The sequence below is a fragment of the Pristiophorus japonicus genome, chromosome 23, assembly GCF_044704955.1.
Source record: "Pristiophorus japonicus isolate sPriJap1 chromosome 23, sPriJap1.hap1, whole genome shotgun sequence".
NCBI classification, from domain to species: domain Eukaryota; kingdom Metazoa; phylum Chordata; class Chondrichthyes; family Pristiophoridae; genus Pristiophorus; species Pristiophorus japonicus.
In genome coordinates, this window is record NC_091999.1 from 5,365,419 (window position 1) to 5,390,864 (window position 25,446).

The 25,446-nt window shown below is 45.2% G+C and overlaps 1 protein-coding gene across 1 annotated transcript in view; it reads right to left on the bottom strand.

Annotated features, from left to right (window-relative positions):
• Positions 1 to 4,036: 4,036 nt before the first annotated feature.
• LOC139235696 (probable G-protein coupled receptor 139) overlaps positions 4,037 to 25,446 on the bottom strand; it is a 79,581-nt gene continuing 58,171 nt past the window's right edge. The window contains exon 2 of the mRNA XM_070866735.1: positions 4,037 to 4,941. Within this exon, the coding sequence (XP_070722836.1) occupies positions 4,037 to 4,941 (905 nt within the window). The remainder of the gene's footprint in view (positions 4,942 to 25,446) is intronic.

Genomic DNA, 25,446 nt, shown 5'->3' on the forward strand with positions numbered 1-25,446 from the left:
TTGTGTACAGTTTTGGTCTCCTAACCTGAGGAAGGACATTCTTGCTATTGAGGGAGTGCAGCGAAGGTTCACCAGACTGATTCCCGGGATGGCGGGACTGACCTATCAAGAAAGACTGGATCAACTGGGCTTGTATTCACTGGAGTTCAGAAGAATGAGAGGGGACCTCATAGAAACGTTTAAAATTCTGACGGGGTTAGACAGGTTAGATGCAGGAAGAATGTTCCCAATGTTGGGGAAGTCCAGAACCAGGGGACACAGTCTAAGGATAAGGGGGAAGCCATTTAGGACCGAGATGAGGAGGAATTTATTCACCTAGAGAGTGGTGAACCTGTGGAATTCTCTACCACAGAAAGTTGTTCAGGCCAATTCACTAAATATATTCAAAAAGGAGTTAGATGAAGTCCTTACTACTAGGGGGATCAAGGGGTATGGTGAGAAAGCAGGAATGGGGTACTGAAGTTGCATGTTCAGCCATGAACTCATTGAATGGCGGTGCAGGCTAGAAGGGCCGAATGGCCTACTCCTGCACCTATTTTCTATGTTTCTATGTTTCTATCATGTACAGCTCCATCGTACGATACCTTCACTGCCGCACTGCCGATGACTGGTATGAGCTCTTTGGTAAGTGTGTATAAATCGGGCTCAGTGTTGGCCTTTGTGCCTTGTTGCCCCAGTTTCTCAAAAGCCTTCTGGCTCATAATTGACTGACTCACCCCCGTGTCCTATTCCATGGAAACTGGAATGCCGTTTAATTTGACTTTCAACCTTATCGGAGGGCTTTTGGTGGTGAAGGTGTGTACACCATGCACTTCCTCTTCAGCCTCGGGTTGAGTTGCCTCTCCTGCTCGTTCAGCATGATCCACGCTGGATCGGTCATCTCCTGCCGACTCTGCCACGTGGTGAGTCACAGCATGTCTGCACATTCGCTGGAGGTGCCCCATTGTTCCACAGCCCTTGCACACGTAGTGCTTGCATCGACATTGATGGGCTCGATGATTACCTCCGCAGCGCCAACATGGTGCTTAATGGATTCACATTCATGCTCCACGGCGGGCTCTGAGTCACCCTAGGCCTGGCCTCTGCGGGCGTGTGGGCCCTGCCAAGGACAGTTCTGCCTGCTGAAGGCGCTATTTTACGCACAGTGCTTGCCGGTGAGTTTCGAAGCTGCAGCGATATCTGTTTAGTGTTATCGTTCATGGACTTGAAAGCCTGGGCTATCGTGATGGCCTTGCTCAGATCTGGGGATTCGGCAGACAGCAGCTTGCGAAGAATGAGCTCGTGGCCGACTCCAAGCACGAAAAAAAAGTCCCGCAACACCTCCCCCAAAGATCCGGTAAATTCGCACGGTCCCGCAAGGCGCCTTCGGTCGGCTATATATAGCTTGCCACATCCTGGCCCTCGGAGCGATGGTGTGTATAAAAGCGATACCTGGCCATTAAGATGTTCTCCTTCGGCTTGAGGTGTTCTCGGACCAGCGTGCACACTCTTTTCCGTTGGTTTTGTCGGTGCTAGCAGATTTTTGATGAGGCCATATATCGTAGACCCACAAACGGCGAGGAGAATCGCCCTGCACGTGACCTCTTCACTGATCAGACCTCAATATGCTGATATTATCTCATATATTAATACTTTACTGACCAATTCTGCACTTTACTGCTGGCAAGTATAGAATTGGATCTAAATTTTTAAAAGAAAAAAAAAGTCTTGCATTTCCGTAGCGCCTTTCACGACCTTAGGATGTCCCAAAGTGCTTTTCGGCCAAGGAAGTGCTGGTGAAGTGCAGTCACTGTGGTAATGTCGGAAACACGGCAACCGGCAGATCCACAAACAGCAATGTGATAACGACCACATACTTTGCTTTAGTGAAGTTGGTTGAAGGGTAAATGTTGGACAAGACACTGTTTCTAACTGAGCAGGTTTGTAATTATTGATTCAACCCATTAATTGCGCAGAATATTCATTTTTTTAATTCAGTCATAAGAACATAAGAAACAGGAACAGGAGTAGGCCATATGGCCCCTCGAGCCTGCTCTGCCATTCAATAAGATCATGGCTGATCTGATCATGGATCAGCTCCACTTCCCCGCCCGCTCCCCATAACCTCTTATCCCCTTATCGATTAATAAACCGTCTATTTCTGTCTTAAATGTATTCAATGACCCAGCTTCCACAGCTCTCTGAGGCAGCGAATTCCACAGATTTACAGCCCTCTGAGAGAAGAAATTCCTCCTCATCTCAGTTTTAAATGGGCGGCCCCTTATTCTAAGACCATGCCCTCTAGTTCTAATCTCCCCTATCAGTGGAATCATCCTCTCTGCATCCACCTTCTCGAGCCCCCTCATAATCTTGTACATTTCGATAAGATCACCTCTCATTCTTCTGAACTCCAATGAATAGAGGCCCAACCTGCTCAACCTTTCCTCATAAGTCAACCCCCTCATCTCCGGAATCAACCGAGTGAACCTTCTTTGAACTGCCTCCAAAGCAAGTATGTTCTTTCTTAAATATGGAAACCAAAACTGCACGCAGTACTCCAGGTGTGGCCTCACCAATACCCTGTATAACTGTAGCAGGACTTCCCTGCTTTTATATTCCATCCCTTTTGGAATGAAGGCCAAGGTTCCATTGGCCTTCCTGATCACTTGCTGTACCTGCATACTAACCTTTTGTGTTTCATGCATCTCATCGCCATGATCTCGCCCCATAGCAATTTAAAATTAGTCTCACTTCCCATGCTCTCCCCAGAGCCTTTTTATCAACCCAAACCAATACCACGACCCTGATACATCTCCATAACCCTGTATCTGTCCGAAACTGACCCACACTCTCTCCAAAGCCCTGGGCTAATGCTCCCACCCTCCCACTCTCTCCCAGTAGCACTCTTTCAATCTGAAAGCCCTTCTCGTCAGAAGGAGGATGATCTATGATGCTACAGAGAGATCAGAGAACAATGGACTCCTCAGTACCAGAAACGATGGACCATCAAATCAGCAACAGAAAAGTATCAGCTTTATTCCAGATTTAATAAACATCTACCATTTGATACAAGAAAAACAAATGATCACACTCTTTCCACTGTTGTAGGACGAGACATGGAATAACCTGGGATAGACGGTCTCCTGGGACCAACATTTATCCGTCAGTCAACATAACAAAAACAGATTATCGGGTCATAATCACATTCCTGTTTGTGGGAGCTTGCTGTGCGCAAATTGGCTGCCGCGTTTCCCACATTACAACAGTGGGACTGCACTCCAAAAGTACCTCATTGGCTGGAAAGCGCTTTGAGACATCCGGTGGTCGTGCAAGTCACTATGTAAAAGCAAGTCTTTCTTTCTCCTGAAGACTCCCGCCTGTAGCAGAGAAATTCAAGACCCAAAACTTGCAGAACTCATGTCAAGTGACTTTGAAGTTAATGCTCATCTGTTAGTAACTTGCAATGTTTTTTTTATCATTAATGCAGTCACGTAACCTGTCAGTAATTTAAGATGTTTGTGTCAGTGGTACAGGAGGGACACCTGTCAGTAAATTGGGATTTTTGTTGTACCTGGTAACCTGTCAGTAAAGTTGAATGTTTGTGTCTCTGGTACAGGAGGGACACCTGTCAGTAAATTGGGATTTTTGTTGTACCTGGTAACCTGTCAGTAAAGTTGAATGTTTGTGTCAGTGGTACAGGAGGGACACCTGTCAGTAAATTGGGATTTTTTTGGGTATCTGGTAACCTGTCAGTAAAGTTGAATGTTTGTGTCTCTGGTACAGGAGGGACACCTGTCAGTAAATTGGGATTTTTTTTGGTATCTGGTACAGGGAGATCGCCAGACCCACTCCGCAAACCTACACGCCTCATTCTGCTATTCAAAACTTATCCTTACACTAATATAGAAGGCGATTTGTCTTGCTACAGGCCACAATTTTAGAAATGTTTCCCGTTGACATTAATCCATATCCAGCGGTGGAAATTCTTTGTTTGCTAAATGTAACGCGGGATACGGCTATTCATATAAAGCAGTGTTATGGTTTGAATTTATTGTTGTCATGATGTAAATAATTTGCCTATTATTTTCAGCGGATATTGCACCATATTCTTTAACTGCTCCCTGAATTTGCTCTGAGTTGCTGCATAAATAAATGTATTTGTGCAACAGCTCAACAGCTGAAGCATATTTGCACTTTCAATGAAAATAAATTTGGGGTCTGTGAAACCGTTGACTTTATAATCATTTGTAATTCGCTCATATAGGAACTGAACAACATAGGTCATCCACAGCAGGATGAAACTGCCCGAGATGGCGAAGAGTAAAACGATAGACTTTCTCCGGCTCGCCATCTCTGGATCGCTCTGGCTCTCTCCATTACCGCGGGCACGGAGTCTCCTGCGCACTGTGCCGGCCGCTAGAATGTGACTGACCGTCAGCGCATTGAGCAAAAGGATCAGGAGGAATGGGAGACACGGGGTTACAAGATGGTCGAACCAATCAAAAGCTGTCCACACGGGAGAAGTGTAACGGATATCCTTCAGTCTGCAATACCACGGGACATTGTCTGTTATGTAGATGGGTTCGTGTATAAAATACCAGGGAACATTGGTCAGACAGCTCAGCGCGCCGACCGTCCCTATCACAACAGCCGCCGTTTCCTTGGTGCAGTATTTGGTTTTCAGCTTCTGGCCGCAAATGGCCACACATCGGTCAAAGGTAAAGGCGACCGTTAACCAGACAGAGCTGACTCTGGCTGCATAAGTTAGGGCAATGCTCGCACTGCACACCGGGGTGATGGACAGGAAACTGCCCGGGAAATAAATTCCACTGATTCGGTTCAATATCACAGCGGTGATAATGACCAGGAGGTCCGTTACCGCCATGGACACCAGGTAACGCGTGATACATCTGGAGAGACCGCACCTTCCTCGGGACAGGATCACTATCGCCACTAAATTAACTGTAAAAAAAAAAGACTTGCATTTACATTGCGCCTTTCATGACCACCGGACGTCCCAAAGCGCTTTACAGCCAATGAAGTCATTTTGGAGTGTAGTCACTGTTGTAATGTGGGAAACGCCACAGGCAATTTTGCGCACAGCAAGCTCCCACAAACAGCAATGTGATAATGACCCAGATAATCAGCTTTTTTGTTATGTTGATAAATATTGGGTGCAGAGGACACCGTTGATAACTCCCCTGCTCTACGCCTCTGGATGGTTACGTCCACCTGAGAGAGCAGGTTAACACCCTGGGCGGAGGCGAGCAGGCAGGTCCGAGGGGCCTCCCCGTAGGACTGCTCCTGGGCACGGCCAAGGTGGGCCATCAGCCGGTCCAGGCAGCGGGGGGTCGAGGGGGAAGTCGTTCAGCCCCGACCGCCCGCCTCTCTTCCGCGGGTTACATCCGCGCCAGGGGTGTCCCTGGAGATGGAGCACGCGGTGTCCACCGGTCACGCTCGCGGCCTTCCGCCAGAGGTGGGCGCCGGAGGGACTGGAGTGCATCATCACCCACCCCGGCAAACCAATTTTAATTTGATTTTATCTGTTTTAAAGTTTAATTTGTTTTATTGCCGGGTTTTAGTGTCCCCCGAGTTCAGGGGGCACTTGTATAATTTGCCTCTTGGTGCCTGAAAAAAACCCACAAAAAAAGTCACGCAAAAACTCACAAAAACCCCCCCCAAAAAAGGGCACCTGAAAAGAGTTTGTAGTGTTCCCCCCTTCCCCTCCACTCTTTAATAAGGGGGCACTTAATTTAACGTTTATTGTTGTTTTGCAACAAAAGAGTTGTCAAGCTGTTGGAGGTGTGGCCTGATCATTGGGAGCAGTGAGCTTGTGGGGGAAGGAGCTCTTGTTTTTGCTCCAGCCTGTGGCCCTGCGTGAGCACCCCAGAAAGAGGAGGAAGGGGCCGACTGCATTGCAACACCTTGAGGGAGGGGACGAGAGCCGAAAATACTGCTACTGCAACACTGCCACAGAGAGTTGGAGACAGGGGGAATTAATAATGTCAACGTCTCATCCGAATGACGGCAGCTCCGATAGTGCAGCAGTCCACCAGTACTGCAAGGAGTGTCAGCCGAGAGTTGTGATCTACTGTTTCCGGGGTGGATCATGAATCTATAACCTTCTGGCTCAGAAACGAGGGTGCTGGAAATTGAACCATGGCTGACTCTGTAAAGGAAAGAGAAAGAGAAAGAGAGAGAGAGAGAGAAAGAGAAAGAGAGAGAGAAAGAGAAAGAGAAAGAGAGGGGGAGAGCGAGGTTAAATAATAGACTCGCAGTAGAGGTATTACATTGACCGGAATTATTATCTATGTTGCTGATTTGATACTTGAAGCGATGGAAAATGACACAATCCTCCAGGGTGGGGGTGAGACAGTCTGGAGATGTCGGGTGAATGAAGCATAATGTTTGAAATGTCAGGGAGACAAAATCCATTTAATAAAGATGGAAATTTCAAATACATTCTAAATTGTCGAATGTGGAAACATGAATAAAACCAATCAATCAGTAATGTGTACAGATTTAAGGAAATGAATGAAAAAACACACAATCAACACGGTAACAAATAGAATAGCTATCAACACAAATTCGAAATGAATATTACAACTTTAATGTACGCACCTGTGAGTATGTTCACAGGTTGAAGATCTGTTGCTGCATTGGTACGCTCACTGCCTTCTGGAGGGACTGAAGTGCATCATCACCCCTGGCAACCAAATTTCAACCCGACCGTTTAATGTTCAAAAGTTTTATTTATTAATTCGTCGGTTCGAGTGTTCCTTTAATAAGGGGGCCCTTGGTTTAAAGTTCTACCTAAAATAGTTGTCGAGCTGTTGCATTGTGAATGGCTTCGCCGGTCACATGATGTTCACAAGACTCAATAAAACCCCAGCCCAGTTAGGTCTTGATCATCCGCGATGAGGTATGCAGTTGTGAACCTAGTGGATGAATTGGTGATGGTAATTGTGCCACCCCAACCTGCGAGAGAACACCTCCGCAGGCCAGGAAGTATAAGCACTGGAGCGGCACTATAACTTCCAGCGCAAGCTGTTCCAAGTGTGCGACGGCTTCGAGCTGGGCGATTGGGTGACGTCATCAGGAGCGTGGGCAGGAGCATCAGCGGAGCCCAGGCACAGCAGAGGAGCGGGAAGGCCGTGGCGGAGGAGCGGGAAAGATGTGGCGGAGGTGCGGCGAGTGATCGAGGCGGAGGAGCGATGAGGGATCGTGGCTGAGATTCGGTGGGTGATCATGGCGGAGGTCCGGCACATGGTTGGTGCGGTGGGAGATCCCTGGCGGAGGAGCGGCGAGTGTTTGTGGCGGAGGAGCGGTGAGAGATCCTGGCGGAGGTGCTGCAAATGAGGGTACGGGGCTCAGAAGAGGCGAGGGCCCAGCGGCAGCACGGGGCCCAGCCCACACTGTGCGATATGTGTGCGCGCACTAGGTCTGTGCAGCAGAGCAGGTCTCCAGTCGTCCTGGTTAACCGTTGCCACTGGATAAAGGCCTAGCTCTGTCAAGCCCGTGTGGTGGCTGGTGTGCAACGGTCACCATACATTAAACAAATCCACGCACAGGCATCAATTGGAGTTCAGGACTGGAACATTGGGTCCTTCATTGAAACATCTGTGAACTCATGTGGAAGCAAGTCATCCTTGTTTGAGAGACCGCCAGTGATGATGGTGGATGAACTCGTAATGTGTAGTGTGACTGTTGAATCATTGTTAATAAACTAACTAGTTCTTAATTGTAATGTGTTGCTATGAATTCTTAAGCAAGTTGCCATGAAGCAAATACATTACACCAAGCAATGAAATAAAGGTTGTGGAGCCTTGTATTGATGTGACCTCTGTTAGGTCCCTCAATATATTCGAACTGCTTCACACTGAGAGACCCAGCAGCCAGTCTGCTTGAGCCAGGCCCCACAAACAACAGAGAGACCATTAACCAGTTCATCTCGGGATGATGGCATTGTTTTATAAATCTTGTCCAGAACACCAGGAGATATACAGGCCCTTCTTCAATACTGCAATGAAATCCTTAACTTCCATCCCAACCACCTAACTGGGACTTCGGCTTAATGTCTCGTGGGACAACCACCGTTCCCACAATGCAGCGCTACCTCAATAATCCCTCGTGTCAACATAGACTGTGGACCGAGGTCCTGGAATGGGAAGTAAAACCGACAACTCTCGGACTAAGAGTTCTACTAACTGAACTCATATCATTCAGCTGGAAATAAATAGAATTAGAAGCATAGAAATCTCATCATCATCATAGGCAGTCCTTTGGAATTGAGGAAGACTTGCTTCCACTCCTGAAGTGAGTTCGTTGGTGGCTGAACAGTCCAATATGAGAGCCACAGACCCTGTCACAGGTGGGACAGACATTCGCCTAGGGAAGGGTTGGTTGGGACTGGTTTTCCGCGTGCTCCTTCCGCCGCCCGCGCTTGATCTCGTCACGCTCTTGGCGTTGAGATTCGAAGAGCCCTCCCGGATGCGCATTTTCCACCTAGGAGGGTCTTCGGCCAGGGACTCCCAGGTGTCAGTGGTGATGTCGCACTTTACTAAGGAGGCTTTAAGGGTGTCCTTGTAACGTCCTTGAAAACTACAGCGCAGAAGGAAGCCATTTCAGCAACATCGTGTCCGTGCCGGCTGACAAAGAGCCGCACGGCCCTCGGTCAGCAGCCCTGAAGGTTACATGTAAACCTGTGAACAATGAACAATGGCGGAAATGTAAAGAGCATCCAGCCTAACCAGCCCGTCCCGCACAACTGCAACACCCTTTACACTGAAACATTCTACACTCCACCTCAACCGGAGCCATGAGATCTCCTGGGTGAGGCAAAATAAAATCAGATAAAAAGCCCAGGCCAATTGAGGAAAAAAATCTAGTAAAATTCCTCTCCGACCCATCCAGATGACCAAAACTAGTCCAGGAGATCACCCTGGCTATATTTGATCCCCTGTAGTAGTAATCATCATACCTGTGCCAGCTAACAAGAAGATATCCAGTCGAATCACAATTACCAGCTCGAGGTCCGTAACGCCGAAGGTTACGACACTTCAAGTGCCCATCCAAGCACCTTTTAAAAGTGGTGAGGGTTTCTGCATCCACCACTCTTCCAGGCAGCGAGTTCCAGATCCCCACAACCCTCTGCATGAAAAAGCCTCCCCTCAACTCGCCTCTGAACCTTCCACCAACCACCTTAAATCCATGCCCCTCGTAACTGACCCCTCCACCAAGGGAAATAGGTCCTTGCTATCTACTATATCCAGGCCCCTCAAAATTTTATACACCTCAATGAGGTCTCCCCTCAGTCTCCTCTGTTCCACGGAGGACAAACACAGACTATGCTATCTTTCCTCATAGCTAAGATTCTCCATTCCAGGCAGCATCCTCTGCACCCTCTCTCGTGCAATCAGGTCCTTCCTATAAAACGGCGACCAGAACTGCATGCAGTACTCCAGCTGTGGCCTAATTCACTGGAAGGGCATGTCAAAGAGCATTCAGGGACACTTTGGAAGAGGCAAAGTGAGCCACAGTGAGGAACGGGTAAGGTAAACCTCTGCACTACATTCAGATATCCAAATGGATGATTGAGTAAAAGTGAGCAGGGTGATCATGTGGACAAGAATGGGTCTTGAATCTAACGAGGGATCCAACGGCCAGACCGGATGTTTGAGCATACGCAGTGGGTTAGAGGAAAGAGTATTAATTGGATGATCAGAAAGAGCGTTCGGAGTGAGTGGAGTTTACAGCAAGGAAACCCGGAGCAGGTGGATTGGGAGAGAAGTGACAATTCAGCTGAGCGGATGGGGAGAGCAGGGAGAGCTAAAGCGAATAGGTGGGAAGGGAGTGAGAGATAAACCGAATGGATGGGGAGAGAGTGATGGATCAACCGATCGGATGGGGAACGGTTGATGGATGAACGGATGGAGAAAGGTTGATGGATGAATGGATGGAGAAAGGTTGATGGATGTACGGATGGGGAACGGTTGATGGATGAACGGATGGGGAATGGTTGATTGATGAACGTATGGAGAAAGGTTGATGGATGAACGGATGGGGAACGGTTGATTAATGAACAGATGGGGAACGGTTGATCAATGAACGGATGGGGAACGGTTGATTAATGAACGGATGGGGAACGGTTGATTAATGAACAGATGGGGAACGGTTGATCAATGAACGGATGGGGAACGGTTGATTAATGAACAGATGGGGAACGGATGATTAATGAACGGATGAGGAACGGTTGATTAATGAACGGATGGGGAACGGTTGATTAACGAACGGATGGGGAATGGTTGATTGATGAACGGATGGGGAACGGTTGATGGATGAATGGATGGGGAATGGTTGATTAATGAACGGATGGGGAACGGTTGATTAATGAACGGATGGGGAACGGTTGATTAATGAACGGATGGGGAACGGTTGATTAATGAACAGATGGGGAACGGTTGATTAATGAACGGATGGGGAAAGGTTGATTAATGAACAGATGGGGAATGGTTGATTAATGAACGGATGGGGAACAGTTGATTAATGAACAGATGGGGAATGGTTGATTAATGAACGGATGGGGAACAGTTGATTAATGAACGGATGGGGAACGGTTGATTAATGAACGGATGGGGAAAGGTTGATTAATGAACAGATGGGGAATGGTTGATTAATGAACGGATGGGGAACAGTTGATTAATGAACAGATGGGGAACGGTTGATTAATGAACGGATGGGGAAAGGTTGATTAATGAACAGATGGGGAATGGTTGATTAATGAACGGATGGGGAACAGTTGATTAATGAACGGATGGGGAAAGGTTGATTAATGAACGGATGGGGAACGGTTGATTAATGAACAGATGGGGAACGGTTGATTAATGAACGGATGGGGAAAGGTTGATTAATGAACGGATGGGGAATGGTTGATTAATGAACGGATGGGGAACAGTTGATTAATGAACAGATGGGGAACGGTTGATTAATGAACGGATGGGGAAAGGTTGATTAATGAACAGATGGGGAATGGTTGATTAATGAACGGATGGGGAACAGTTGATTAATGAACGGATGGGGAACGGTTGATTAATGAACGGATGGGGAACGGTTGATTAATGAACAGATGGGGAACGGTTGATTAATGAACAGATGGGGAACGGTTGATTAATGAACGGATGGGGAATGGTTGATTAATGAACGGATGGGGAACGGTTGATTAATGAACAGATGGGGAACGGTTGATTAATGAACAGATGGGGAACGGTTGATTAATGAACAGATGGGGAATGGTTGATTAATGAACAGATGGGGAATGGTTGATTAATGAACAGATGGGGAACGGTTGATTAATGAACGGATGGGGAACGGTTGATTAATGAACGGATGGGGAACGGTTGATTAATGAACGGATGGGGAACGATTGATTAATGAACAGATGGGGAACGGTTGATTAATGAACGGATGGGGAACGGTTGATTAATGAACAGATGGGGAACGGTTGATTAATGAACAGATGGGGAACGATTGATTAATGAACAGATGGGGAACGGTTGATTAATGAACGGATGGGGAACGGTTGATTAATGAACGGATGGGGAACGGTTGATTAATGAATGGATGGGGAACGGTTGATTAATGAACGGATGGGGAACGGTTGATTAATGAACGGATGGGGAACGGTTGATTAATGAATGGATGGAGAACGGTTGATAAATGAATGGATGGGGAACGGTTGATTAATGAACAGATGGGGAACGGTTGATTAATGAACAGATGGGGAACGGTTGATTAATGAACGGATGGGGAACGGTTGATTAATGAACGGATGGGGAACGGTTGATTAATGAATGGATGGGGAACGGTTGATTAATGAACAGATGGGGAACGGTTGATTAATGAACAGATGGGGAACGGTTGATTAATGAACAGATGGGGAACGGTTGATTAATGAACGGATGGGGAACGGTTGATTAATGAACAGATGGGGAACGGTTGATTAATGAACAGATGGGGAACGGTTGATTAATGAATGGATGGGGAACGGTTGATTAATGAACAGATGGGGAACGGTTGATTAATGAACGGATGGGGAACGGTTGATTAATGAACGGATGGGGAACGGTTGATTAATGAACAGATGGGGAACGGTTGATTAATGAACAGATGGGGAACGGTTGATTAATGAACGGATGAGGAACGGTTGATAAATGAATGGATGGGGAATGGTTGATTAATGAACAGATGGGGAACGGTTGATTAATGAACGGATGGGGAATGGTTGATTAATGAACAGATGGGGAACGGTTGATTAATGAACGGATGGGGAATGGTTGATTAATGAACAGATGGGGAACGGTTGATTAATGAACGGATGAGGAACGGTTGATAAATGAATGGATGGGGAACGGTTGATTAATGAACAGATGGAGAACGGTTGATTAATGAACGGATGGGGAATGGTTGATTAATGAACAGATGGGGAACGGTTGATTAATGAACAGATGGGGAACGGTTGATTAATGAACAGATGGAGAACGGTTGATTAATGAACGGATGGGGTACGGTTGATTAATGAACAGATGGGGAACGGTTGATTAATGAACGGATGGGGAACGGTTGATTAATGAACGGATGGGGAACGGTTGATTAATGAACGGATGGAGAACGGTTGATTAATGAACAGATGGGGAACGGTTGATTAATGAACAGATGGAGAAAGGTTGATTAATGAACGGATGGGGAACGGTTGATTAATGAACGGATGGGGAACGGTTGATTAATGAACAGATGGGGAACGGTTGATTAATGAACGGATGGGGAGCGGTTGATTAATGAACGGATGAGGAACGGTTGATTAATGAACGGATGGAGAAAGGTTGATTAATGAACGGATGGAGAAAGGTTGATTAATGAACGGATGGGGAACGGTTGATTAATGAACGGATGGAGAAAGGTTGATTAATGAACGGATGGAGAAAGGTTGATGGATGAACGGATGGGGAACGGTTGATTAATGAATGGATGGGGAACGGTTGATTAATGAATGGATGGGGAACGGTTGATTAATGAACAGATGGGGAACGGTTGATTAATGAATGGATGGGGAACGGTTGATTAATGAACAGATGGGGAACGGTTGATTAATGAACGGATGGGGAACGGTTGATTAATGAACGGATGGGGAACGGTTGATTAATGAACGGATGGGGAACGGTTGATTAATGAACGGATGGGGAACGGTTGATTAATGAACAGATGGGGAACGGTTGATTAATGAACGGATGAGGAACGGTTGATTAATGAACGGATGGAGAAAGGTTGATTAATGAACGGATGGGGAACGGTTGATTAATGAACGGATGGGGAGCGGTTGATTAATGAACGGATGGGGAACGGTTGATTAATGAACGGATGGGGAACGGTTGATTAATGAACGGATGGGGAACGGTTGATTAATGAACGGATGGGGAACGGTTGATTAATGAACGGATGGGGAACGGTTGATTAATGAACGGATGGGGAACGGTTGATTAATGAACAGATGGGGAACGGTTGATTAATGAACGGATGGGGAACGGTTGATTAATGAACGGATGGGGAACGGTTGATTAATGAACGGATGGGGAACGGTTGATTAATGAACGGATGGGGAACGGTTGATTAATGAACGGATGGGGAACGGTTGATTAATGAACGGATGAGGAACGGTTGATAAATGAATGGATGGGGAATGGTTGATTAATGAACAGATGGGGAACGGTTGATTAATGAACGGATGGGGAACGGTTGATTAATGAACAGATGGGGAACGGTTGATTAATGAACAGATGGGGAACGGTTGATTAATGAACAGATGGGGAACGGTTGATTAATGAACGGATGGGGAACGGTTGATTAATGAACAGATGAGGAACGGTTGATAAATGAACGGATGGGGAACGGTTGATTAATGAACAGATGGGGAACGGTTGATTAATGAACAGATGGGGAACGGTTGATTAATGAACGGATGGGGAACGGTTGATTAATGAACAGATGGGGAACGGTTGATTAATGAACAGATGGGGAACGGTTGATTAATGAACAGATGGGGAACGGTTGATTAATGAACGGATGGGGAACGGTTGATAAATGAATGGATGGGGAATGGTTGATTAATGAACGGATGGGGAACGGTTGATTAATGAACGGATGGGGAACGGTTGATTAATGAACAGATGGGGAACGGTTGATTAATGAACGGATGAGGAACGGTTGATAAATGAATGGATGGGGAATGGTTGATTAATGAACAGATGGGGAACGGTTGATTAATGAACGGATGGGGAACGGTTGATTAATGAACGGATGGGGAACGGTTGATAAATGAACGGATGGGGAATGGTTGATTAATGAACAGATGGGGAACGGTTGATTAATGAACGGATGGGGAACGGTTGATAAATGAACGGATGGGGAATGGTTGATTAATGAACAGATGGGGAACGGTTGATTAATGAACGGATGGGGAACGGTTGATAAATGAACGGATGGGGAATGGTTGATTAATGAACAGATGGGGAACGGTTGATTAATGAACGGATGGGGAACGGTTGATAAATGAACGGATGGGGAATGGTTGATTAATGAACGGATGGGGAACGGTTGATTAATGAACAGATGGGGAACGGTTGATTAATGAACAGATGGGGAACGGTTGATTAATGAACGGATGGGGAGCGGTTGATTAATGAACGGATGGGGAACGGTTGATTAATGAACGGATGGGGAATGGTTGATTAATGAACGGATGGAGAACGGTTGATTAATGAACGGATGGGGAACGGTTGATTAATGAACGGATGGGGGATGGTTGATTAATGAACAGATGGGGAACGGTTGATTAATGAACAGATGGGGAACGGTTGATTAATGAATGGATGGAGAACGGTTGATTAATGAACGGATGGGGAACGGTTGATTAATGAACAGATGGGGAACGGTTGATTAATGAACGGATGGGGAACGGTTGATTAATGAACGGATGGGGAACGGTTGATTAATGAACGGATGAGGAACGGTTGATTAATGAACAGATGGGGAACGGTTGATTAATGAACGGATGGGGAACGGTTGATTAATGAACAGATGGGGAACGGTTGATTAATGAACGGATGAGGAACGGTTGATAAATGAATGGATGGGGAATGGTTGATTAATGAACAGATGGGGAACGGTTGATTAATGAACAGATGGGGGATGGTTGATTAATGAACAGATGGGGAACGGTTGATTAATGAACAGATGGGGAACGGTTGATTAATGAATGGATGGAGAACGGTTGATTAATGAACGGATGGGGAACGGTTGATTAATGAACAGATGGGGAACGGTTGATTAATGAACGGATGGGGAACGGTTGATTAATGAACGGATGGGGAACGGTTGATTAATGAACGGATGGGGAACGGTTGATTAATGAACAGATGGGGAACGGTTGATTAATGAACAGATGGGGAACGGTTGATTAATGAACAGATGGGGAACGGTTGATTAATGAACGGATGAGGAACGGTTGATAAATGAATGGATGGGGAATGGTTGATTAATGAACAGATGGGGAACGGTTGATTAATGAACAGATGGGGGATGGTTGATTAATGAACGGATGAGGAACGGTTGATAAATGAATGGATGGGGAATGGTTGATTAATGAACAGATGGGGAACGGTTGATTAATGAACAGATGGGGGATGGTTGATTAATGAACAGATGGGGAACGGTTGATTAATGAACAGATGGGGAACGGTTGATTAATGAATGGATGGAGAACGGTTGATTAATGAACAGATGGGGAATGGTTGATTAATGAACGGATGGGGAATGGTTGATTAATGAACAGATGGGGAATGGTTGATTAATGAACGGATGGGGAACGGTTGATTAATGAACAGATGGGGAACGGTTGATTAATGAACGGATGAGGAACGGTTGATTAATGAACAGATGGGGAATGGTTGATTAATGAACGGATGGGGAACGGTTGATTAATGAACAGATGGGGAACGGTTGATTAATGAACGGATGAGGAACGGTTGATAAATGAATGGATGGGGAATGGTTGATTAATGAACAGATGGGGAACGGTTGATTAATGAACAGATGGGGGATGGTTGATTAATGAACAGATGGGGAACGGTTGATTAATGAACAGATGGGGAACGGTTGATTAATGAATGGATGGAGAACGGTTGATTAATGAACGGATGGGGAACGGTTGATTAATGAACAGATGGGGAACGGTTGATTAATGAACGGATGGGGAACGGTTGATTAATGAACGGATGGGGAACGGTTGATTAATGAACGGATGGGGAACGGTTGATTAATGAACAGATGGGGAACGGTTGATTAATGAACAGATGGGGGATGGTTGATTAATGAACAGATGGGGAACGGTTGATTAATGAACAGATGGGGAACGATTGATTAATGAATGGATGGAGAACGGTTGATTAATGAACGGATGGGGAACGGTTGATTAATGAACAGATGGGGAACGGTTGATTAATGAACGGATGGGGAACGGTTGATTAATGAACGGATGGGGAACGGTTGATTAATGAACAGATGGGGAACGGTTGATTAATGAACGGATGAGGAACGGTTGATAAATGAATGGATGGGGAATGGTTGATTAATGAACAGATGGGGAACGGTTGATTAATGAATGGATGGGGAATGGTTGATTAATGAATGGATGGGGAATGGTTGATTAATGAACAGATGGGGAACGGTTGATTAATGAACGGATGAGGAACGGTTGATAAATGAATGGATGGGGAATGGTTGATTAATGAACGGATGAGGAACGGTTGATTAATGAACGGATGGGGAACGGTTGATTAATGAACGGATGGAGAACGGTTGATTAATGAACAGATGAGGAACGGTTGATTAATGAACGGATGGGGAACGGTTGATTAATGAACGGATGGGGAACGGTTGATTAATGAACGGATGGGGAACGGTTGATTAATGAACAGATGGAGAACGGTTGATTAATGAACAGATGAGGAACGGTTGATTAATGAACGGATGGGGAACGGTTGATTAATGAACGGATGGGGAACGGTTGATTAATGAACAGATGGGGAACGGTTGATTAATGAACAGATGGGGAACGGTTGATTAATGAACAGATGGGGAACGGTTGATTAATGAACGGATGGGGAACGGTTGATTAATGAACGGATGGGGAACGGTTGATTAATGAACAGATGGGGAACGGTTGATTAATGAACGGATGGGGAACGGTTGATTAATGAACAGATGGGGAACGGTTGATTAATGAACGGATGGGGAACGGTTGATTAATGAACGGATGGGGAACGGTTGATTAATGAACAGATGGGGAACGGTTGATTAATGAACGGATGGGGAACGGTTGATTAATGAACGGATGGTGAACGGTTGATTAATGAACGGATGGGGAACGGTTGATTAATGAACAGATGGGGAACGGTTGATTAATGAACGGATGGGGAACGGTTGATCAATGAACGGATGGGGAACGGTTGATTAATGAACGGATGAGGAACGGTTGATTAATGAACGGATGGGGAAAGGTTGATTAATGAACGGATGAGGAACGGTTGATTAATGAACAGATGAGGAACGGTTGATTAATGAACGGATGGGGAACGGTTGATTAATGAATGGATGGGGAATGGTTGATTAATGAACAGATGGGGAACGGTTGATTAATGAACAGATGGGGAACGGTTGATTAATGAACGGATGGGGAACGGTTGATTAATGAACGGATGAGGAACGGTTGATTAATGAACGGATGGGGAACGGTTGATTAATGAATGGATGGGGAATGGTTGATTAATGAACAGATGGGGAACGGTTGATTAATGAACAGATGGGGAACGGTTGATTAATGAACGGATGGGGAACGGTTGATTAATGAACGGATGGGGAACGGTTGATTAATGAACAGATGGGGAACGGTTGATTAATGAATGGATGGGGAATGGTTGATTAATGAACAGATGGGGAACGGTTGATTAATGAACAGATGGGGAACGGTTGATTAATGAACGGATGGGGAACGGTTGATTAATGAACGGATGGGGAACGGTTGATAAATGAATGGATGGGGAATGGTTGATTAATGAACGGATGGGGAACGGTTGATTAATGAATGGATGGGGAATGGTTGATTAATGAACAGATGGGGAACGGTTGATTAATGAACAGATGGGGAACGGTTGATTAATGAATGGATGGGGAATGGTTGATTAATGAACGGATGGGGAACGGTTGATTAATGAATGGATGGGGAATGGTTGATTAATGAACAGATGGGGAACGGTTGATTAATGAACAGATGGGGAACGGTTGATTAATGAACGGATGGGGAACGGTTGATTAATGAACAGATGGGGAACGGTTGATTAATGAACAGATGGGGAACGGTTGATTAATGAACAGATGGGGAACGGTTGATTAATGAACAGATGGGGAACGGTTGATTAATGAACGGATGGGGAACGGTTGATTAATGAACGGATGGGGAACGGTTGATTAATGAACGGATGGGGAACGGTTGATTAATGAACGGATGGGGAACGGTTGATTAATGAATGGATGGGGAATGGTTGATTAATGAACAGATGGGGAACGGTTGATTAATGAACAGATGGGGAACGGTTGATTAATGAACGGATGGGGAACGGTTGATTAATGAACGGATGGGGAACGGTTGATTAATGAACAGATGGGGAACGGTTGATTAATGAACAGATGGGGAACGGTTGATTAATGAACGGATGGGGAACGGTTGATTAATGAATGGATGGGGAATGGTTGATTAATGAACAGATGGGGAACGGTTGATTAATGAACAGATGGGGAACGGTTGATTAATGAACGGATGGGGAACGGTTGATTAATGAACGGATGGGGAACGGTTGATTAATGAACGGATGGGGAACGGTTGATTAATGAACGGATGGGGAACGGTTGATTAATGAATGGATGGGGAATGGTTGATTAATGAACAGATGGGGAACGGTTGATTAATGAACAGATGGGGAACGGTTGATTAATGAACGGATGGGGAACGGTTGATTAATGAACGGATGGGGAACGGTTGATAAATGAATGGATGGGGAATGGTTGATTAATGAACGGATGGGGAACGGTTGATTAATGAATGGATGGGGAATGGTTGATTAATGAACAGATGGGGAACGGTTGATTAATGAACAGATGGGGAACGGTTGATTAATGAATGGATGGGGAATGGTTGATTAATGAACGGATGGGGAACGGTTGATTAATGAACGGATGGGGAATGGTTGATTAATGAACAGATGGGGAACGGTTGATTAATGAACGGATGGGGAACGGTTGATTAATGAACGGATGGGGAACGGTTGATTAATGAACGGATGGGGAACGGTTGATTAATGAACAGATGGGGAATGGTTGATTAATGAACAGATGGGGAACGGTTGATTAATGAACAGATGGGGAACGGTTGATTAATGAACAGATGGGGAACGGTTGATTAATGAATGGATGGGGAACGGTTGATTAATGAACAGATGGGGAACGGTTGATTAATGAACAGATGGGGAACGGTTGATTAATGAACAGATGGGGAACGGTTGATTAATGAACAGATGGGGAACGGTTGATTAATGAACGGATGGGGAACGGTTGATTAATGAACAGATGGGGAACGGTTGATTAATGAACAGATGGGGAACGGTTGATTAATGAACGGATGGGGAACGGTTGATTAATGAACGGATGAGGAACGGTTGATTAATGAACGGATGGGGAACGGTTGATTAATGAATGGATGGGGAATGGTTGATTAATGAACAGATGGGGAACGGTTGATTAATGAACAGATGGGGAACGGTTGATTAATGAACAGATGGGGAACGGTTGATTAATGAATGGATGGGGAACGGTTGATTAATGAACGGATGGGGAACGGTTGATTAATGAACGGATGGGGAATGGTTGATTAATGAACAGATGGGGAAAGGTTGATTAATGAACGGATGGGGAACGGTTGATTAATGAACGGATGGGGAACGGTTGATTAATGAACGGATGGGGAACGGTTGATAAATGAATGGATGGGGAATGGTTGATTAATGAACGGATGGGGAGCGGTTGATTAATGAACGGATGGGGAGCGGTTGATTAATGAACGGATGGGGAGCGGTTGATTAATGAACGGATGGGGAGCGGTTGATTAATGAACGGATGGGGAACGGTTGATAAATGAATGGATGGGGAATGGTTGATTAATGAACGGATGGGGAGCGGTTGATTAATGAACAGATGGGGAACGGTTGATTAATGAACGGATGGGGAACGGTTGATTAATGAACGGATGGGGAACGGTTGATTAATGAACAGATGGGGAACGGTTGATTAATGAACAGATGAGGAACGGTTGATTAATGAACAGATGGGGAACGGTTGATTAATGAATGGATGGAGAACGGTTGATTAATGAACGGATGGGGAATGGTTGATTAATGAACGGATGGGGAACGGTTGATTAATGAACAGATGGGGAACGGTTGATTAATGAATGGATGGAGAACGGTTGATTAATGAACGGATGGGGAATGGTTGATTAATGAACGGATGGGGAACGGTTGATTAATGAACAGATGGGGAACGGTTGATTAATGAACAGATGAGGAACGGTTGATTAATGAACGGATGGGGAACGGTTGATTAATGAACGGATGGGGAACGGTTGATTAATGAACGGATGGGGAGCGGTTGATTAATGAACAGATGGGGAACGGTTGATTAATGAACGGATGGGGAACGGTTGATTAATGAACGGATGGGGAACGGTTGATTAATGAACGGATGGGGAACGGTTGATTAATGAACGGATGGGGAACGGTTGATTAATGAACGGATGGGGAACGGTTGATTAATGAACAGATGGGGAACGGTTGATTAATGAACGGATGGGGAACGGTTGATTAATGAACGGATGGGGAACGGTTGATTAATGAACAGATGGGGAACGGTTGATTAATGAACAGATGGAGAACGGTTGATTAATGAACGGATGGGGAACGGTTGATTAATGAATGGATGGGGAACGGTTGATTAATGAACGGATGAGGAACGGTTGATTAATGAATGGATGGGGAACGGTTGATTAATGAACGGATGGGGAACGGTTGATTAATGAACAGATGGGGAACGGTTGATTAATGAACGGATGGGGAACGGTTGATTAATGAACGGATGGGGAACGGTTGATTAATGAACGGATGGGGAACGGTTGATTAATGAACGGATGGGGAACGGTTGATTAATGAACAGATGGGGAACGGTTGATTAATGAATGGATGGGGAACGGTTGATTAATGAACAGATGGGGAACGGTTGATTAATGAACGGATGGGGAACGGTTGATTAATGAACGGATGGGGAACGGTTGATTAATGAACGGATGGGGAACGGTTGATTAATGAACGGATGGGGAACGGTTGATTAATGAACAGATGGGGAACGGTTGATTAATGAACAGATGGGGAACGGTTGATAAATGAATGGATGGGGAACGGTTGATTAATGAACGGATGGGGAACGGTTGATAAATGAACGGATGGGGAACGGTTGATTAATGAACAGATGGGGAACGGTTGATTAATGAACGGATGGTGAACGGTTGATTAATGAACGGATGGGGAACGGTTGATTAATGAACGGATGGGGAACGGTTGATTAATGAACGGATGGGGAACGGTTGATTAATGAACGGATGGGGAACGGTTGATAAATGAATGGATGGGGAACGGTTGATTAATGAACGGATGGGGAACGGTTGATTAATGAACGGATGGGGAACGGTTGATTAATGAACGGATGGGGAACGGTTGATTAATGAACAGATGGGGAACGGTTGATTAATGAACAGATGGGGAACGGTTGATTAATGAACAGATGGGGAACGGTTGATTAATGAACGGATGGAGAACGGTTGATTAATGAACGGATGGGGAACGGTTGATTAATGAACAGATGGGGAACGGTTGATTAATGAACGGATGGGGAACGGTTGATTAATGAACAGATGGGGAACGGTTGATTAATGAACAGATGGAGAACGGTTGATTAATGAACGGATGGGGAACGGTTGATTAATGAACAGATGGGGAACGGTTGATTAATGAACGGATGGGGAACGGTTGATTAATGAACAGATGGGGAACGGTTGATTAATGAACAGATGGAGAACGGTTGATTAATGAACGGATGGGGAACGGTTGATTAATGAACAGATGGGGAACGGTTGATTAATGAACGGATGGGGAACGGTTGATTAATGAACAGATGGGGAACGGTTGATTAATGAACAGATGGGGAACGGTTGATTAATGAACGGATGGGGAACGGTTGATTAATGAACAGATGGGGAACGGTTGATTAATGAACAGATGGAGAACGGTTGATTAATGAACGGATGGGGAACGGTTGATTAATGAACAGATGGGGAACGGTTGATTAATGAACGGATGGGGAACGGTTGATTAATGAACAGATGGGGAACGGTTGATTAATGAACAGATGGAGAACGGTTGATTAATGAACGGATGGGGAACGGTTGATTAATGAACAGATGGGGAACGGTTGATTAATGAACGGATGGGGAACGGTTGATTAATGAACAGATGGGGAACGGTTGATTAATGAACGGATGGGGAACGGTTGATTAATGAACAGATGGGGAACGGTTGATTAATGAACAGATGGGGAACGGTTGATTAATGAACAGATGGGGAACGGTTGATTAATGAACAGATGGGGAACGGTTGATTAATGAACGGATGGGGAACGGTTGATTAATGAACAGATGGGGAACGGTTGATTAATGAACAGATGGAGAACGGTTGATTAATGAACGGATGGGGAACGGTTGATTAATGAACAGATGGGGAACGGTTGATTAATGAACGGATGGGGAACGGTTGATTAATGAACGGATGGGGAACGGTTGATTAATGAACAGATGGGGAACGGTTGATTAATGAACGGATGGAGAACGGTTGATTAATGAACGGATGGGGAACGGTTGATTAATGAACAGATGGGGAACGGTTGATTAATGAACGGATGGGGAACGGTTGATTAATGAACGGATGGGGAACGGTTGATTAATGAACAGATGGGGAATGGTTGATTAATGAACGGATGAGGAACGGTTGATAAATGAATGGATGGGGAATGGTTGATTAATGAACAGATGGGGAACGGTTGATTAATGAACGGATGGGGAATGGTTGATTAATGAACGGATGGGGAACGGTTGATTAATGAACGGATGGGGAACGGTTGATTAATGAACGGATGGGGAACGGTTGATTAATGAACGGATGGGGAACGGTTGATTAATGAACGGATGGGGAACGCTTGATTAATGAACGGATGGGGAACGGTTGATTAATGAACGGATGGGGAATGGTTGATTAATGAACGGATGGGGAACGGTTGATTAATGAACAGATGGGGAACGGTTGATTAATGAACGGATGGGGAACGGTTGATTAATGAACGGATGGGGAACGGTTGATTAATGAATGGATGGGGAACGGTTGATTAATGAACAGATGGGGAACGGTTGATTAATGAACAGATGGGGAACGGTTGATTAATGAACGGATGGGGAACGGTTGATTAATGAACGGATGGGGAACGGTTGATTAATGAACGGATGGGGAACGGTTGATTAATGAACAGATGGGGAACGGTTGATTAATGAACGGATGGGGAACGGTTGATTAATGAACGGATGGGGAACGGTTGATTAATGAATGGATGGGGAACGGTTGATTAATGAATGGATGGGGAACGGTTGATTAATGAACGGATGAGGAACGGTTGATAAATGAATGGATGGGGAATGGTTGATTAATGAACAGATGGGGAACGGTTGATTAATGAACGGATGGGGAATGGTTGATTAATGAACGGATGGGGAACGGTTGATAAATGAATGGATGGGGAATGGTTGATTAATGAACAGATGGGGAACGGTTGATTAATGAACGGATGGGGAACGGTTGATTAATGAACAGATGGGGAACGGTTGATTAATGAACGGATGAGGAACGGTTGATAAATGAATGGATGGGGAATGGTTGATTAATGAACAGATGGGGAACGGTTGATTAATGAACGGATGGGGAACGGTTGATTAATGAACAGATGGGGAACGGTTGATTAATGAACGGATGGGGAACGGTTGATTAATGAATGGATGGGGAACGGTTGATTAATGAACGGATGAGGAACGGTTGATAAATGAATGGATGGGGAATGGTTGATTAATGAACAGATGGGGAACGGTTGATTAATGAACGGATGGGGAATGGTTGATTAATGAACGGATGAGGAACGGTTGATTAATGAACGGATGGGGAACGGTTGATTAATGAACGGATGGGGAACGGTTGATTAATGAACAGATGGGGAACGGTTGATTAATGAACGGATGGGGAACGGTTGATTAATGAACAGATGGGGAACGGTTGATTAATGAACAGATGGGGAACGGTTGATTAATGAACGGATGGGGAACGGTTGATTAATGAACAGATGGGGAACGGTTGATTAATGAACAGATGGGGAACGGTTGATTAATGAACGGATGGGGAACGGTTGATTAATGAACGGATGGGGAACGGTTGATTAATGAACGGATGGGGAACGGTTGATTAATGAACAGATGGGGAACGGTTGATTAATGAACAGATGGGGAATGGTTGATTAATGAACAGATGGGGAACGGTTGATTAATGAATGGATGGGGAACGGTTGATTAATGAATGGATGGGGAACGGTTGATTAATGAACGGATGGGGAACGGTTGATTAATGAACGGATGGGGAACGGTTGATTAATGAACAGATGGGGAATGGTTGATTAATGAACAGATGGGGAACGGTTGATTAATGAATGGATGGGGAACGGTTGATTAATGAACGGATGGGGAACGGTTGATTAATGAACGGATGGGGAACGGTTGATTAATGAACAGATGGGGAACGGTTGATTAATGAACAGATGGGGAATGGTTGATTAATGAACGGATGGGGAACGGTTGATTAATGAACGGATGGGGAACGGTTGATTAATGAACGGATGGGGAACGGTTGATTAATGAACGGATGGGGAACGGTTGATTAATGAACGGATGGGGAACGGTTGATTAATGAACGGATGGGGAACGGTTGATTAATGAACGGATGGGGAACGGTTGATTAATGAACAGATGGGGAACGGTTGATTAATGAACGGATGGGGAACGGTTGATTAATGAACGGATGGGGAACGGTTGATTAATGAACGGACGGGGAACGGTTGATTAATGAACGGATGGGGAACGGTTGATTAATGAACGGATGGGGAACGGTTGAT